Source organism: Aulonocara sp. 'chitande type north' Nkhata Bay, linkage group LG20 (genome assembly GCF_057382095.1).
Source record: "Aulonocara sp. 'chitande type north' Nkhata Bay isolate Kocher_YH1m ecotype deep benthic linkage group LG20, A_spYH_male_GT1.1, whole genome shotgun sequence".
Lineage (NCBI taxonomy): Eukaryota > Metazoa > Chordata > Actinopteri > Cichliformes > Cichlidae > Aulonocara > Aulonocara sp. 'chitande type north' Nkhata Bay.
Genome location: NC_141363.1, coordinates 715,150 through 732,876, shown reverse-complemented (window position 1 = coordinate 732,876; position 17,727 = coordinate 715,150). Strand labels below are relative to the sequence as shown.

General features: G+C 41.8%; 2 protein-coding genes across 2 annotated transcripts in view; one reads left to right on the top strand and one right to left on the bottom strand.

Moving 5' to 3' along the window:
* cacna2d3a (calcium channel, voltage-dependent, alpha 2/delta subunit 3a) overlaps window positions 1-17,727 on the top strand; it is a 132,617-nt gene that overhangs the window by 100,139 nt on the left and 14,751 nt on the right. Inside the window, exons 19-28 of the mRNA XM_086278561.1 lie at window positions 52-119; window positions 1,300-1,345; window positions 1,803-1,900; window positions 2,004-2,097; window positions 2,307-2,402; window positions 2,550-2,671; window positions 3,457-3,534; window positions 15,478-15,539; window positions 15,844-15,888; window positions 15,964-16,026. Coding sequence (XP_086134687.1) covers window positions 52-119; window positions 1,300-1,345; window positions 1,803-1,900; window positions 2,004-2,097; window positions 2,307-2,402; window positions 2,550-2,671; window positions 3,457-3,534; window positions 15,478-15,539; window positions 15,844-15,888; window positions 15,964-16,026 — 772 coding nt within the window. The remainder of the gene's footprint in view (window positions 1-51; window positions 120-1,299; window positions 1,346-1,802; window positions 1,901-2,003; window positions 2,098-2,306; window positions 2,403-2,549; window positions 2,672-3,456; window positions 3,535-15,477; window positions 15,540-15,843; window positions 15,889-15,963; window positions 16,027-17,727) is intronic.
* On the bottom strand, window positions 5,769-11,850 carry lrtm1 (leucine rich repeat transmembrane protein 1). The gene is made up of 4 exons (XM_086278563.1): window positions 11,146-11,850; window positions 9,156-9,540; window positions 8,859-9,064; window positions 5,769-7,151 (listed from the first exon to the last, which is right to left on the bottom strand). The coding sequence occupies exons 1-4, from the start codon at window positions 11,180-11,182 to the stop codon at window positions 6,640-6,642; spliced, it is 1,140 nt and encodes a 379-aa protein (XP_086134689.1). The 5' UTR covers window positions 11,183-11,850; the 3' UTR covers window positions 5,769-6,639.

The following is a 17,727-nucleotide window of genomic DNA, read 5'->3' as shown; positions in this document are numbered from 1 at the left end:
TTGTTTTAGGGGTTTTTGTTTATTTTTGTTTGTTTTGTTTGTTTGTTTTAGTCTAGGGGTTGCTCTTTCCAGAGGCCATGGGAAGTTTTTCTTCAGGGGGAACGTGACAGTAGAGGAAGGTAGGAAATCAGCCTTTTTGCTTTCTGACTCATTTCTTGTTGTTTTTGTTGTTGCTTTTATTTTTGTTTTCCTACTTTTCTCTCCCTCGCACTCTCTCGATCCCTCTTCTTCTTCTAAGGGCCTTTGTTTTTCTGTTTCTCATTAAACAAGCACTCAGCAAGTAGTTTAGTTTAGTTTGTAAATGCTTCTCTGAGCACTACATGAAATGCAGCATCACAGAGAGCTTTTTAGTATTATAATAATACTTTTCTATTATTTTGTTGTATAAAAACACAAAAACACAATCACAAAATGCACTTTCTAAAGTTATTTTAGGACAAAAATGTTTAATAAAAATATATTTGGATATCATTTTCTAGGAATGCATGGTATAAAAGTCTCTTTGCAGAATGATTAGTCAGAACCAATAAAACGGCCTGTTTTTAAAAACAATAACAAGAAGAAATACTTTTCCATCCTCGGTGATATTTGTGCAGAAAAAGCTGGATTCTGACATTAACTATGCCCGTTCAAATCTTATGATTATTGTATTAAGGGATTAATATTACACGAAGGTTAAAATAACATTTGATGTTGTGACTGGATGAAGTTGACATTAGATAATCTGATTAAATCAGTAAACATTCATCATGTTTTATAAACTGTGTTGGGTATGTAAAGTCTTCTAACTTCTCCTCTTTGGCCCAACGTAACCAGTTCCTCTTCAAACCTGTAGACACTTTTTGTCTAGTCTTTCTCTTCATGTAGTGATTTAAAAAGCCACAACTTCACAGGAAGTTAAATATTCCCCTTTGCGGCTCCTTAGGTGTGTTGTGCGTCCTTCTCCTGACAGTGTTGTATGTCTGCTCCTGCTTGTGTGTTTCTCCACGTGCATGCATGTCTGTTTTCACGTCAGTCCCCATGCATGTTAATATTCATGCGGTGGTGGTGGTGTGTGTGTCTGTCTGTGTGTTTCTCTAAACATGTCCATCACACAGAGCGCTCAGAGCATGACTTGGCTCTTCCTGATCTAATCAGAGCTGTCACATCCATTCAAAAAACACATTTTTCATCCCCCGGTGTGTGTTTAAGTGTGCGCAGTGGAGATGTAGATGCCTAGCCCTATTATTATGACTTCATATTGAGTGTTTTTGCGTATTTGTTTTGAACCAAATAGTTTTCACGTTTTCTTTTTTACAGGACTTCATGACTTGGAGCATCCTGATGTAGCCCTGGCAGACGAATGGTAAGAGTATATTCCCGCCGCTGTTTTATCCCCGTCCCTTACTCAAAGGACATCTTTATTGGGCTAAATCCTAAAATACTGCCAAATCATAAAAATAAATCAAAGTTAGGTTTGATGTCAGCTGAAATACAACAGCTCTACAACAGTTTTTGGGATCTGCAGAACTTTGACTTGATTGTTTGTGTCACTTGATGACTTGTGGTCTCCAGGCTTGGGAACCAACATCTAAACACATTACAATAAATGCTTTTCAAACTAATGCTTGTAAATGAAAAGAAGTGTCTTCCTTCTACCTCAGGTTTTATTCACTGGAGATGCTTTGCAATCCAAAAGCAACTGAAAGCAACTGGATTATGTGACCAAAACTAAAGCGATTACAGTTTTAAGAAAGGAACTGATCTGAAGTTGGTTGTGACTCTAACAAACGCTCATATTTTTCTCTCTTGTCATGTTACAGGACATACTGCAACACAGATGAGCACCCAGAGCACCGCTACCTGAGTCAGATAGAGGCAATTAAACTGTACCTCAGTGGGCACGAACCCCACTTATATTGTTAGTTATGCTCATTTACAGCCCCCATATTTTATATGTTATTAGCAAGTTAATGAACAAGCTTCACATGTGGAAATGTGCCTTTTTGCCTTTGTGCTGTTAGGTGACAAGGAGCTGATTCAGGAAGTTCTCTTTGATGCAGTGGTGACCGCTCCATTGGAAGCCTACTGGACCAGCCTTGTGCTTAATAAGTCAGAGTATGTCACCTTATTACCCTTTAAAATAAAAGGAAAGTGAAATGATGTTGTTATTTATGTTGGATTTTATTCCTCTTTGAAATAGAAAATACCATAATATGGAGCATATATTTGCACAGCTAAAATGTTAATAATTTAGCACAGTTACTGATTTCTTTGGCTTAAAATGAATTCACAACAGCCGGATATTCATTTGTCACATGATACAGGAATTCTGATAAAGGAGTGGAGATAGCTTACCTGGGCACGAGAACAGGCCTGTCCAGGATTAACCTGTTTGTGGTGCCAGATGAACTTACAAGCAAGTACGTTTTCTGACTGCACGCATACAGTGTGTGCGCATGAACACGGCCTGATGTTTGTGTTGACTTTAGTGTTGTTTACGATTCCAGTTTGTATATTTGGTGTGTCGTGTGCGTCATTTGTATTCTCTGTTTCCCGTCTGCTTTAAGAGACTTTCTGACAGCTGAAGACCGAGAGGGGGTGTTCAATGCCGACCACTTTCCCCTGTGGTACAAGAGAGCGGCAGAACAAGTTCCTGGTACCTTTGTTTACTCTCTGCCTTTTAACACAGGTTAGTCGTGACTTTCATTTGGATGGTGATGATGTTGTCTCTGTGTTTGAGGAAACATCGGTACCGTTAAATCCTCATTATAGTGAACTGACGACACTGGAACCCACGAGTTAAAAAACACAGTCATTATATTTTCTAAAGAAGCTTATATTTTGTAAACTAATTGAATACACTAATGTGGTTTTAAAAGGACCCTTTGAAATGTTCTCTGTCCCTCTTTCACCCATTTTTGGCTGTTTTCTCTGGCCGTGCATCTGTACCTCCCCTTCCTCTCTTATTAATTCTGGGCTGTGTTCTTGTGGATCGCACTGATTGCTGTGGCTTGAAATAAGATACATTAGGAAGAGGTTCAGCCCTTTCCATAGTGACTTGCCCAGAACACAAATACAGACGCACACAGAGTCACAAAAAGACCCACATACACACAAGCCCCTCGCGCATATTCAGTGTAACTGTTTCTCTAAGAAAAGGGTTTCTCCTCCAGACGCAGAATGTGCTCTCATCTGTTCTCAGCCTCAGGGTTTCCATTAGTGCCAGCTAATACAAGTGATCTGAAAGCCTCTTATTTACTCGCCGGACTTGCCTTGGATGCACTCTTCCTCTCAGGACTGTGGTAGTTAGCTGCAGCCATAAATAGGGCTCTGTGGTATCTATGATCAGCGTTCCTCTCTCCAATCTCCCTGTGGTCAGTTCAGAAATAATATAAGGAATTATGATATGACTGATATGTGAACTCTGCGTGTCTTTGTCGTTTGTATTTGTGTGTGCTTTTGTGTGCGTTTCAGGGTCGGAGAACAAGAGTGTTGTTTTGGCCAGTACTGCTATTCAGCTTTTGGATGAGAGGAAATCACCAATAGCTGCAGGTAAGCGAGCACGCAAGTGTGTCTTCCTGTATTTTTGTTTTACACCCACTCACCTATACGCACACCCACATCCACAGAACCTTACACGGCTTCATTTTCCCCAGTTTACACTTGTCTCCCCACACCTCTCTTCCACTTTGAGGTGAAACACTCCCTGCCCATGTCTGTGTGTTTACCCCTGCATTTTACAATAGATTGTTACATCCTTTAGTAATTATGCTTAATTACTGCATATCAGTGGAACACTGCTTCAAATTAAAGCTGAAAGTCTGCATGTAAGTGCCTTTCGTGCATTTTTTTCTTATGCCTCTGTGTCTGTTTAAAGCATATTGCAGCCTAGATGATTTCTTTGTGGCCTGCCTCATCTCACATCCTGGTGACTCAGAAGCCCCACAATGTAACGCCCATACAGTGCAACTTGGTGCAGTCAGAAAGTTCATGGCTCTTGTTGAGTTACCATTATCTCAGTTACAGAGGAAAAGAATAAATGGAAGGAGGGGAAAAGGGGGAGGAGGACAGACATGCAGGCATACATATGGTTTCTCTGTCACTAGGTTATATTTGTTTATAATCTAACTCTCCCCAAAGCCACAGGAAGAGTCAGTGTTACAGTGAGTATAGGTCAGTTGAGTTATGAAAGTTTTGTGATGGTTTATTCGTAGTAATTGGTATAGATGATCCTGCTTCCTCACTGTTTTTAACATTTAGATTAGAGTTTTAAATCAATGAATTGTTCTAGTCACATATAGTGAAGCACACTTGTGAAGTACAGCCATCCTTTCCACTGGCGAAAATATACACAAAGGACCAAAGACTAAGGATCTGTGTCCACGCTCTCGTCAACACATGACGACCAGCTTCGTGCCAGTGGAGAAATCCCAGAACACGGTTTGATGTGGAGAGAAACACGAGGGAAGTCTTTCGGGCTAGCAGTGATAAAATAAGAGACCAAATAAAAGGGCAGTGGGAGAGAAAATTATTTCACGGTGCCTGGATGCGCTGACATGAAAGCAGTGCAACGTGGGTATTCTTGGCCAGGGGGAAACCACTGGAGCAGAAGGACAGAGATGGGAGAGTCTGTGCGCTGCCACGGCGCACGCAGACACACAAGCATGCACACATGCATGCACACAGCGTATGCATCAGGTTTCCAGCCCACAGTTTACACCAGCCCACAGGATTATTTGACCCTGATGACTTGATCACTGTAGTTTTAAGATAACAACATTCTCTCAAATCCTACTCAGCAGCAATGCAAATGACTAGTCAGCATCAAGACTTTTAGAAGACCTTATTGTTGGAGTGGGTGCTGATGTACGGCACTGATGATCACGTTTGTCAGAGCAGCAGGGGGTGTCTGTGCGGATGATTTTATATAAGAGAGTCAGATGGGAGGAGAGATGTAGGCTAGAATGCAAATTGAGCGTAGGGCGGTTAGGGCCAGTTTTCACTGCACTGCGCTCCACTGAGCTGTGGACTTGTGAATACGCGAACACGCTAACTTAACAGGACAGGCTGATGACATCACATACCACTGGCCCTGCAGACATCGAGTCACAATTTTAATATGTGCATACATAGGCACGCATTTGTATTCCAGTCCGCTTGCGTGTGGATCAGTGTTTGTGGTCACATCCCAAGACACGTGCAGTGAGTCTCCTACCCTGATATACACAAAACCATGAAAGTCACGGCATTTAAACCAAAAGCATTTCTGCACGTTCGTCTGTCTCACTGCGCTGAGTAATCGAAACTCTCCAAAAATCGATAATAATAGTTTTTTCTAATAGACACAGGAAAAATATATTTTCATATTTTCTGTTTCTTCTCGAGACATTTTGCTTGTAATAAAATAAAAGATGCAAAAAATATAATGTCAAATGTGCATCTCCCGATGTTTCCCTCAGAAGTCCCAAATTGTTACAGATATGCCATCGTTTCAGCGGATCATTAAGCTGACATGGGCAAAGACATCCACACAGATAGCCCTCATTTCACTGTAACTGTAACTACTGTCGGAGGCATTTTCGCCTGAGGGTCTTACACTGTCTTACAGAACAGTGTATTGAGTTGTGTTACTGTTTTCTTCTGATTTAGACATTAAAATAATGTTTTTATATGTATAAATAATATTTCACGAGTTGATTTCTCTCCAGCATGAGCAAATCTCCCCAGATTTCCCCTCCTTAAACAATATTTTAAGGACCTTATCAAATTAACTGGCAGTATACTGATCAGGTAAAACGCTTCCCTTTATTATATATAATACATATTGTAGGACATGACTACCATCAGCATAAAATCACAAACAGGACTGTTCTCAAAACCTGTAGTTCTAAAACTTAGTGTGTGTGTGTGTGTGTGTGTGTGTGTGTGTGTGTGTGTGTGTGTGTGTGTGTGTGTGTGTGTGTGTGCAGCGTGACGATAATTCAGACTCACAAAGTGAAGAGAAAAACAACAAGGCTGAATCCGAGTTGTGTTGTTGTTTTAGTTTGTTTCATTATTGCTTCAGCGAATTTCTCATTTTTAACGTCACAAACGGAAAAATATCCTTTAAGAAAACACTTCCTCCTCAAACCTGTGTCACATTATTAGGCACAGACGCATCTGTAATATGTGCGTACAGTACAGTACGCTTTCACACACGCTCAGTCACAGATAAAAACACAACCTCGTTCACATACACTCACATCAGTGATGCGACAGGACTGACAGCAGCTGCCTACTATGAGTTATCAAAATTACGAATAACAACCAAACGACAACCAAACTCTAAAGTCCATTTTTTAAATACAAGAGCGTCACGATTATACCTACAAGTACACAGTTATAAATATATCAGTGATATGCTTTTCTTAGACAAAACGAATGTTGGAATTCTTTGGCCTGTCCTTCAAACCCGCATACAGCAGAAGACACTCTTCTGATCAGTGCATAGATACCTGTGGAGTTTAGCTACCCAAGTCTCAGAAATGAGGTGAACATACTCGCAAATAAATAATCTCTCGCGCACATACATGCACAAGCACACGCGTGGCACATCCGCAGACAATTAGGTTAAAGGGTTGAGGCCCAGGTTTTAAGTCTCGGGGTAGTTGTCGTCTCCTAGGCGATGGCGTTCTCCAGTGGTTCCTTCTCATCTGCTGTGGCGTGATCTGCACCCTGCGCTGTCGCTAGTTCCTCATTCTTCTTTAACTCCCGCTGATATTTGGCCATGATAGCGGCGTAGGCGCATCCGTACACCGCGGCAGCCAGCATCATCAGACACACGATCCCACACACTACACCGGTGATGATCACTGTGGCAATAGCGTGCCGCAGGTTGACGGGCCGTGGCTTCTGCTTAGTTTCGCACTCTGCCATGCCACCTCCACCTCCACCACCAAATCCCTCCCCCATCGCCATGGGGACGTGGAGAGCATGGCTAGAAGGATGAGCGTGGTTGCCATGGGTGTGACTTTGTAGTAGTCTCTCAGACTCAAGGTGGTGTATGTTGGCAAATAGGTAATGGTAGCTTGTAGTCATACAGACATGGAAGAGCTGGTAAGGGATCTTCTGCAGGTCTCTGTCCTTCATTTCTTCTGGTTGGGAGCAAAGCACTTCATCCACCACTCCACCTGGGGTCAGAGTTTAATAGTTAGAAATGACCAACACTGAGTTTTGAAGGTTGTGTCAGTTGTTCATAACTTAATCACCAAGTATCCTTTGCAGCAGCTTACAGAGAAAACCTCAGTCATACTCATCAGCTAAGCTTGCACTAGCTCATTTATATTTGTGTTTTTAGTCTAGGATATATTACTGTAAACGGCCACATTAGCAAGTGTTATGTGATTAAAAGAAGTTGGATCACTAGAGCTGAGTAACATGGGTCAACTGCCTTCTGTATGTACCATAAATCACTTTAGGACCTGCGTCCACATATGTGGACATCACATTTTGGGTTATTTAGATCAAAATACTCAATTTTTATCTACAAGGGCCTGATATCCACTTACGAGGACATTATCCTGCTACTGTTCTATCAACATTTTACACGAATATCCTCATATGTGGCTCTGATTTTTCATAAAAACAAAAATAAGGTTAAAAAAAATCTGGTAATTCTTTGTTTTTACATTCATCGGGCGCCAATGTGCCCAAATATCAAAGAGAAATTCAAAATGCTGCCGAGGAAGAGTTCGGGTCTTAGGAGGCTAATATTCATCGCTCTGTTTTCTTGTAAAGCATGCTCTGTCACACACTGTGACTCTGCTTGTGTTATTAACCACTGGTTTTCTGTTAAGCATGCATTATTGTATCTGGATTCGTTGTTCTGTTTTGTAGTAATTAGAATTTTCAGCCTGTAAGATGAAAGCTGTGTCAGGGTGACATAGGCATGTAGGCGTGCCAGCCAGCTCCATGCACGCCCGGCTTTCATTATACAGTGGTAATTTTGCTATCTAATGCGTGCTGGATTTAGTTTTGCGTGGAAAATAATGTGTTTCACAGTAACAAAGAGCTCTTAATCTTCACTGTGTAGCTGAAGACCACAGTTATAAGAGCTGCAGTGCACCGTGTTCAGTAGATTCTCAAGCGGACTGATTTAATATTTTAAAAACTAAAAAAACAATTAACTATCATTAACTCGTTCCCCATACAGATGACATTTGATGAGCTCCCCTGTAATCATGAGTACCCCCAGTAAATAAATAAATATATATAGTTTCCAGGTTTTTCAAAGGGCAACTGCATTGGCCGAGGTGCAAAATCAGGCATTTTCCTCTATAATTAGTCTGAGATATGATGCAACCTGCTCAAAGATCAGAGTACAACTTTAAGTTTTAATACATACAAAGCAACGCTCAGCTTGTCTGCAAGCTTCTTTGCAACCTCCTTTCACATCACATCCTCCTTTCATGCTTTGTCTGATCTGTTGTCATTGATGCGTCGTCTGTTCTATGCAGGCGTCTTGCTGCTAAGTTGTGCCAGAGCAGAGATACTGTATACAGATATACATTATTGCAGCTGGAAATGACCATCTCTGTATTAACAGTTAACGCTGATAGTCTCTTCAATGAAAAATTCTCAGCAGGATATTCATTTGGAGACATTTTTATGCTGAAATCCCACATTTTTATAAAGTTCTGTTCTTCTTTTTAAGAATATTCACTTGTTGCATCCTGACCTCTGGCTTGCTGTAGATTTATTCCCATGCATTTCTTGTACTGCTGTGATTAAATATTACAATCAGCACTTTGCCCAGCAAGAAAGGCGTTGTTATGGATGAACCTTGGAAATGTTATGGAAGTTTCCCAGTCGCTGCCTAGAGCTGATAGTGGTCTGACCTTTAAAGAGGTAGGTCTCCAGCCAGAGTTTGAGGCCTATAAGTTGGCAGTCACACCTCCAGGGGTTGCTGCGTAGTGCAAGGCTGTCCAGGTGTGTCAGGGCCTCCAACAGGGAACGATCTAATCGTGTCAGCCTGTTGTGTGCTAGCCCCAGGTGGCTGAGGTTCCTCAAACTGTCCCCCATGGCTCCCGGCAAACCCCACAGGCTGGTGAAAGGGAAACGAAACAAAATAAAATGAGAGTCATGCGAAATCAAATCAGGGAACGTAACTTTTTTTTCTAGCATCAAGGTCTAACCTGTTGTGTGAGAGGTCAAGGTGTGAAAGTGAGCGGATAGGTCCAAGCAGCCGCTTGTCGAGCTCCCTCAGGTTGTTGTGAGCCAGGCTGAGTCGCTGCAGCATTCTCAGCCCAAGCAGAGCAGTCGGCGAAATTGTTGTTATAGAGTTATTAGATATATCGAGAATGCGAACAAGGGGTATTTCCCTGAAAGCCATTGATCCAAGCCCCCTGATGCGATTATCTTGAAGGTATAATTCCTGGGTGTCTGGATGCAGTCGTCGCGGGATGTCATACAGTCCTCGACCCCGGCAGTCTACTGCTTTGGTGTTGCTGTTGCAGCTACACTCCTTCGGACAGGCATGTGACAAAGACAGGAGTGAGAGGACAGCACACACCAGTATCGCTGTGGAAACAAAGGGACGCATTAGTGGATCAGACGTGTAAAAGTGGAATATTTGCAGCTGCGTGTCAGAAATGAAGGTGCACTGTAACCCTTCATTCTGCAGCTTTCAAAAGTGTTCAATAATATCCTGCAGTACTGTTACATAATTGCAATTGATTCACACCACAGTGTTACAGTCTAGTCTCCATGTAAATAAAACGGCGTTCGATGATTTGCAGTTTATTTTGTCGCTATATTTTCTGTAGTATATAATAACAGAAATAACATATTTTAATCTGGGGAAAACAAAATACAGGATTGTGTCATTTTTGGCTTGAATATGTAACTTTTTTCTTTGCTTTTTTTGCATTGTTTTTTTGTATAATAAACAAGAAAGTAAACTTCTGCTAATATGCCAACTCCCACCTCCCACCCCCTTAGACAGGGGCCTTTGGTGACTTTGCCAAAGCCGCATAACCCCTCACCCACACACAAATCCATACGCAGCACATATTAGGTGTCTGATTCCCTTTGAGATAACTTCATGTCCATTCCTTCTGGAACATTACAGCAGTATTTATAGCTTGGCTTGACTAGCTCGAGGCTCAATGAAATGAAGCTCTGACCCAAGCCTGTAAATGTAGCTAGCTCACAAGTCACAAACATATCTGGTGAATAGATGGACATGCTGCATCGCATCTGTTTTCATCGGAACAGAAGCTCCATGTTCCTCTGATCAAATATTTTTATAAATTATGTCTTTACCCTGCAGGAGCTCTTAGGCAACACTCTGCAGCTAACAACACAATAAATAACCAACCACAAAGAACGTTAACATGAATTAGGTAGCAAAAAATAATAATTTAAAACATTCTGCAGTTTGCACCAGAATGACTTTATCTCACCGCTACATTCTTTAAATAAACCACATTTTAACGCAGTCTTCTATTTTCTAACATGCAGTTAAAAGCATCATTTTATCTCTGTTTAGCTGGTGGACTTCTCGGATTACGTTGTACAAGTGTGGAGATATCCAGGCGCAGGTGCTCTAATGTCAGGTGTTTGTTTGGTACAGTGGCTCTTGGCGGTGTTGCCTTTGCAGCTTTTATTTGACTTGCCCCAAACAAAGCGCATCATAACATGGCTGGGTTGAGATTTAATACAGTGCAACGACCTGTGATAATTGCATCCTCGTTACTGAAATGACTGTCCATATGCAAGAATGAATTCAGTCACGTGATCACAAACGGTCCTGCTTACAGGGAACATACAAGCATGAGCACGGCAGCGGCTCAGTGGAGCTCTTTGACAGCATTTGTGGAACGAGATCAACAAAACAGAGAGGCACTTTGCTCTGATGTGTCCCTCCAGCCCAAAGCACCTACAAAGAAGTTTTTCATGACAAACACAACCTGCAGCAAGCATCATTTTAAGTTGTCCTGGTACCAACATAAATAGCTACAAGAAATGTAGAGTTTTTATTCAAAAGCTTTCGTAAGCAACCCTTTTCCAATAGTCAGGGAGCAGTTTACATAATATTCTAGTTTAACAGCCTTTCCATCTACATATACGCACACAGACACACACAAATGCTCTTTATGCTGTTTCCTCTGATGGAGCACCTACCTCTCATTTCTGCCAGTCGTCTTTGGGCCACTTGCATTTACTGGTGTTTCAGTTGAAGATCCATTAGCCGTCAGTAAGGCTGAGATTAGCTTGTCCTGGTAATCATCTGTGCAGGCTGATATGGTCAGCAGGTGAGAAGAGATTTAAGATCAACAGCAGAAACCCGTGTTGCTCTTAAAACCCCCAGCACTGGCAGCAAGGGCATGAAACCCCATCAGATCGGGTGAATTAGAGCACAGAGCTCAGTGCCAGCCGGGCAGCCAGTCTGGGAATCACTGGAGTTAGAAAGCTCTGCCTCTCTCTCCCTGGCTTGCGCTCTCTCTCTCTCCTCTCTTGCTCTTTATCTCTCTCTCCCTGTTGCTCTCCTACCATCTCTCAACCTCTTTTTCTGCCTCTGCCTGTAATTTTCTGCATCCTAATCTTTTACATTTCCTCTTGCTCGTTTATGTTGAATTTCGGCTCTTCAAACCAAATCAACACTTCTGTCTCTCTTCGCTCCCTCGCTCTCCCTGTCCCCAGTTGCATTTGTGAGTGTGATGGTGTGTCATCTCTCAGTGGACAGCTGTGCCTCTCAAATCACAGCACAAACACATTCACTGACATTCACGTTACCTCCTATTTGCTCTGGCAAGAACCGAACTAGACAAAATTAGATCTGGATTGCAGCCTCTGCACAAATATTCAAACACTTCAGCACGCAGCGAACATTGTCAGAGGATGCCCATTGCTGTGGCATGGTTGGATGCTATTATGCATGAGCCGTGGGCAGAAGGGCTGGCAGAACACGCCCCCAGCACAGCAACACAGAATGCACGAATGCACCCATACGCATGCACACACACATTAGGATATGTAGCGGTTGCAATATAGTTACATGGATTTTTCTTTTTAATACGTGTGTGTATGTGCGTGTAGATGGATTGACTGTGAAGCTTGTATAAACTCATGGGTGGCTTGAAGGAGAAGCAAAAAATGAGCAAAGGAAGGGATTGGAGAGATTATTATGATAAATATGATTAAGCTTACATGCAGGCTCAGTCCTGCAATACCCTTTGTGGTATTTGCTCTCCTGTCCATCCATATTTACATCCCTTCTTCCCTCTGCTGAAGGGCCTGACAATTATGTCAGTTCTGTCATGTTAAACCTGAGGTCAGTTTGTGTCACCAGTTTATGTTAAATTCATTATTATTGTTCTAAATGACTAAAGGTTTGCTCAGTTAACCTTGAGCGACTACTGCAGGCAAACATAAATCCATGTACTTGCACACACACACACAGACATAAAGACAAATCGACACATTCACTTGCACACTGGAGTGGTTCTGTACGCCTACACAGGCAAATACATCCTCAAATGTGTGATGACACCTTTGTATTTGCTAAAAGCCCGTATGGTTGATATGCCCAGACAGTCTGTGTGTTTGTGCTGTAACGTGTGAACGTCTCCTCGAGTTACCTAAAAAGAAACAGAGGAAAAAACATGTCCTCCTCTGACTAGGACGCCACATATTATCACCATGTGATCACGTGATATCCTGTGATGCTTCAGTGCATGTGGAAATAACCTTAAGGGGAAGCTACATAGATGCTATCTGTGCATGATCTCATTCACAAATGTTTGCAATGTAGCCAAAACAGACTTTTATTCTGTAGCCATTAAAGGCAGATGGTGTGTATGCCCAAGTGTGTGAATCAGATGAGTTGAGAACTAGGCAACGCAGAAGCTTCAAATTGATTGATAAGGTCCAGCTACTAAAAATCTTGGATGACTTTGAATCTCAGTGACCTTGACCTCAAGGTCAGAGGTCATGTTTTCTGAAAATCTTGCGAATGCGAGGATTTTCAAAATGCTGTCATATTTGCGTCTACTGAAAATCATGGCTGATTTCAAATCTCATGAGGTCAGAGGTTTGAAAATCTTGCGAATGCGATAACTTGAGAATAAGGCGATGCAGGATTTTGAAATTGATACCACAGGGGTGTCTGCTAGGAGGCTGAAACTAGCTGTTTCCAGTATTTCTATATTGCTGAACAGCAGTGAATCAAGTCTAATGCAACAAGAAGACAGGAAGGAGAGGTCAGTTAAGTCTGTCTGCATCCTCCTGTTCTGTTCATCCTCTGACAATTCTGCAGGATGTTGACATGATCCACCCCGTGTGCTGTGGAACTGCTGCTGCATGAATGCACAAACAAATGTGAAAATCACTCCTCTCTCTCTGTTCTGTGTATGCGTGCATGCTTGTTCTAGAGGTGTTTTTTGAGCTGCAGCTGCAATGTGACTCGATGCATGTGCACGCTCAACAAATTCTGGTTATGCACAAGAGCACTAACATTCAGATGCAGTCCTGCACTGATGGACATTTACATTTACGCAATCCTTATTAGACTCCCCAAATACCTGTGGACTTTAAGTCGTTGTCATCTCTCCCTGCCTGGGATTGCACTTATACAAGATTGGTGATCGGATGGATTTAGAGTGGATTTTATGTCTCTTCATGTTTGGACTCATAAACCCAGCTCAGGGCATAAATACCCCCAAGTTCTTAAATCATACTTTAGGAAATTAAATGTTCCCCCATAGTACAGAAAATTCCTGAGCATTAGTGAGACAGATTTGGGCTTTTGTTCTGAGCCAGCTTCCCCGTAGCAGCCAAATCAGTGCACGTTTAACCCCTAATACCATCTCGCACAGAGCAAACTCCTCTGCCATTCATACTGGATTTATGTTAACTTGATTTTCTTTCTGAGGTAACAGACATGCCATCATATTAATGTCTCTATATTAGAAAATAATAACTTTAACTGGCATATACATTCACTAATTTGTCATCTTTTTGTGTTATAAAAACACCTTTACCATTTCTTTTGTTTTATTACTTTTTTCTTTCTTTTTCAGAGAAGATCTTTTTATTGTCTTGATGATGTGGACTCTTCCTGGTTTAGCATCACGTGTGTTTCCAGTGCTGTTGCCCAGCATCTTAAATTAGACTCTTCTCCTGGGTTTTCCATGTGGGTGTAGAAGTGGTGGGCTGCTGAAAGGATCTGGCAAAGCTCATGATGGGATAAGCTGCACCTGTTCCTCTGGGCAAGAGCTAAAACAGGATGCAGTAGCACCCCGCTGCACTTAAATATTCACACAAACACATAATTATCCTGAAAGAAATGCAAAGCTAATGTTATCATCTATGAAGGCTTCATGCTTTAAATTAGCATTTTATATTTATTTATATTTATTATCTTGATCCCATCTACACGCTACACTGTGTGTTTCTCTCTGCATAATCAGACAGAAACACAGAAGTGTGCCTAAACTAATTCAGTTTGCCTTGAATGCTACCACTGCACCAGGAGGAGGAGGAGTGAATGAGAATGGTGACTAAATGTGCGTCTGGTGAACTGTAGCGGTGTTTTCGGCCGAGCGTGTTTCACTTCTGCTTCGTTTGGAATGAAATCTGTTACACACTCGGTGTTTGAATGCTGCCTTCTTTAGTATGTACAAATATCCACACTACTTGGACTCAAAACCATCTACACTCACCAATCCGTGTATCTTTCATACTGTAGTTTAATATCCAGTTTGTTAAATCTATTCAGATGCTCCCTTCTTTTTGATTTAGTTTGCTACCTGATTGCACTGCTTTTGGATAAAGCTCTGTGACATGCTTCTAAAGATTTACAGACCACCTAAAGGATGACAAACCCCCACTGAGAGAACGCTCGTCCTCCTGAGTCTTAATAGCATGAGGTAGAGCGAGAGGAGGACGAGTAGGAGAAGAAGTTAAAGCCTGTGGTAAATGTGTCAGTCTTTCCGTAGTCAACTCCGAAAAAGCTGACGCATTTAATGTCAGCCGGTGTCTTTTTCCAGGCAAGGAATTCTGGTCAGATCTGTGCATTTAAGGACCTGCTGCGATGTGGCTTATGGACGTGAGAGCAGCTCAGTGTAGCAGCTCTGGAAGTGCACGTCAGGATAGCAACAGGGAAGCAGACTGAGGAATGGATTTCATGTGGCCACAGAGAAAGAAGTCTGGTTTAGAGTGATGTGAAATTTTAAGTGTGGTTAGTGGCATCTGCACACATGGTAGACTTACACATTCAGCCTTCCAGAAATACAAGCTGATGCATGTATGGTCCGGGGCGTACTCGCCCTTGTAGCCTGTTTTGTCTGTTTTCGTCATTGGAGGTTAATGAATGATGCGTTCTGATGCTGCGTGTATATTAAGATTCTCTTGTGCCAGCGGGATAACGTTGTGTATAACAGAGATCACAGTGCACTTCCCAACACACAGAACACATGACCTGCTGCTGTCTCTGCGTGACTCTTTCTCTTACAGCTGTGGGCATCCAGATGAAACTGGAGTTTTTTCAGAAGAAATTCTGGACAGCAAGCAGACAGGTACAAATGCATTAACACAGAACCTGCATGTGAAATGCAGAATAACACCTTGCAAGCTCAATATAAAAACTGTAACTAATGTTGTTTATGTTTGAGTTTTGAAAAAATATTTCACATTTGATGAAATAATAACAATTTGAAACTTTACACAAAAGGTCGTCGGCCTGTCCAATTAAATTGACTATCCATTAGTTTTCCTATTCCGCAAGTCTTTAAAGGTTTCCAGTGGCCAAAGGGGATTTATGTTCCCAACCAGCCTGAATATTTGTTGTGACACATGCAAACATCATTTTTCATTTTACAGTGTGCAGCATTAGATGGGAAGTGCTCCATAAGCTGTGATGATGAGGTCAGTTTGTTTTCACGTTCACAGTCAACCCTCCGTGAATCTTCCGACTCTCTAACACATATTTCTCTTTTACAGAATATTAACTGCTACTTAATTGACAACAATGGCTTCATTCTGGTAGCAGAGGACTATACTTTGGTGAGACATGGATGAAAGAGCCTCTTTTTGTCACAGTTATACATTTCATTTTGATTTCACTGCAACCAGAAAATTGAATCCATCGTGTACCTGGTCATCTCCACCTCGGATGTGCGTCCCTGTTCGAAAAACTGTTGCTCAAAAAAATTAAGGGAACACATCATGACAGCATCACAGCAAGTCGGAGATACTTCAGGGCTATCAGTCTGTAAAGAAGGATTAACGACTGTAGATCAGTTTTACCTGGTTTGGTGCAAATGAAAGGTTTTTACAGACAGCAGCCGTGGATCATTGCTCCGACTAATTTCTGTTAATGTGTCCTTGTCACTGTTCGTAGCATGAGACCAATAGGTAGTCCAGATTCTCCAGGATGGCACGTCCATATGTGCTGTCACGCAGGTTTTGCTGTCTCCCAGCACTCCCAGTTGTGTGGGGGGATATCAGGAGATGGGCCATTACACAATAAGAGCTTGACAAAGCCGCAGAAGGGCATCAACCCAGCAGCACGACCGTTACCTGCTCCTTCGTGCGAGGAGGAACAGGAGCAGCACTAAGGCTCTAAAAAACGACCTCCAGCAGGCCACTCGTGTGTGTTTCTGACCAAACAGTTTCATTTGCACCAAAGCAGCTGAAATTAATTCATACTTTATGTTTCCTAACTGTATATATTGATGTCACTGGCATTTAACTAACTTTGTAATATATCGTAATGATCAATTTTTTTGAGCGGTGTAATTTTCTTTCTGCATCTCACACAGAATATTGTCCCTTTGACTGCTCACAATGAGACGTGCTGCTGCTCTCTGCTTAGCTGTCACCAGACATGCTGTCACTCTGACTCTGCCTCATGCAGAAACCAGTCCGCTGGCTGTCACTGCCCTTGCTTTACCCTGCATGTTCTTTTCATGTGTATCTCACTTGCAGGCTTCTGTGCTTTATTTTAACTTAATTTGGATGTGGCAGAGCTTTTAGGCTACCAAATGTCACGATTTTTTAATAACAATATTAAATGGGGACAATGTATTTGACTAATAAGGTAACAATGTGAATTATAAAATGTTGCATTGAATGTGTGAACAGCTTTGACTATCAGCTGTTATTTTGTTACTAGGCAGAGGTTATATAGCGCTGAGTCACATTTTCTGCCCCACAGAGTCAAGAAAATTAGAATAAGGAAGAATGAATGGTGAAAATATATAACAGTACTCTTTAGCAAGCAAATGCCATATTTTTGTGTAGACCAAGGAATCCAATAATTTCAGGACTGAGAAACATTCAGTAGTAAAAGAGGATAAAACACATAAAATAAGAAGATATGTTAGATGGTGCAGTTTTTCTGAAAGGTTTTGCAAGGAGCTAGTGCGTAGCATTCAAAGATGCTTTTTTACAAACTAGATCAGGGCATAAATCTCGTCCGTGTTACAAGACATATACACCAGCCTATGTTCACCAATACACAGATTCATGACAGAGTTGGCTGCATAAAGAACATGTGACTCCAACCAGCAAGTGCTGCCTGGCAGTTTGTCAGTGGTCTCAGAGGAAAGCTGCTCCTCACCAAGGGAAAACCAAACACTTCGAGAGGACTGATCCATACCAGCATTTTCTATTTACTGATGATTTCACGTTTAGGATTTGTGAACATTAACATAGAGAGACAGCTGGAAAGAATGATAATGTAATGTTAAAGGTAAGACACAC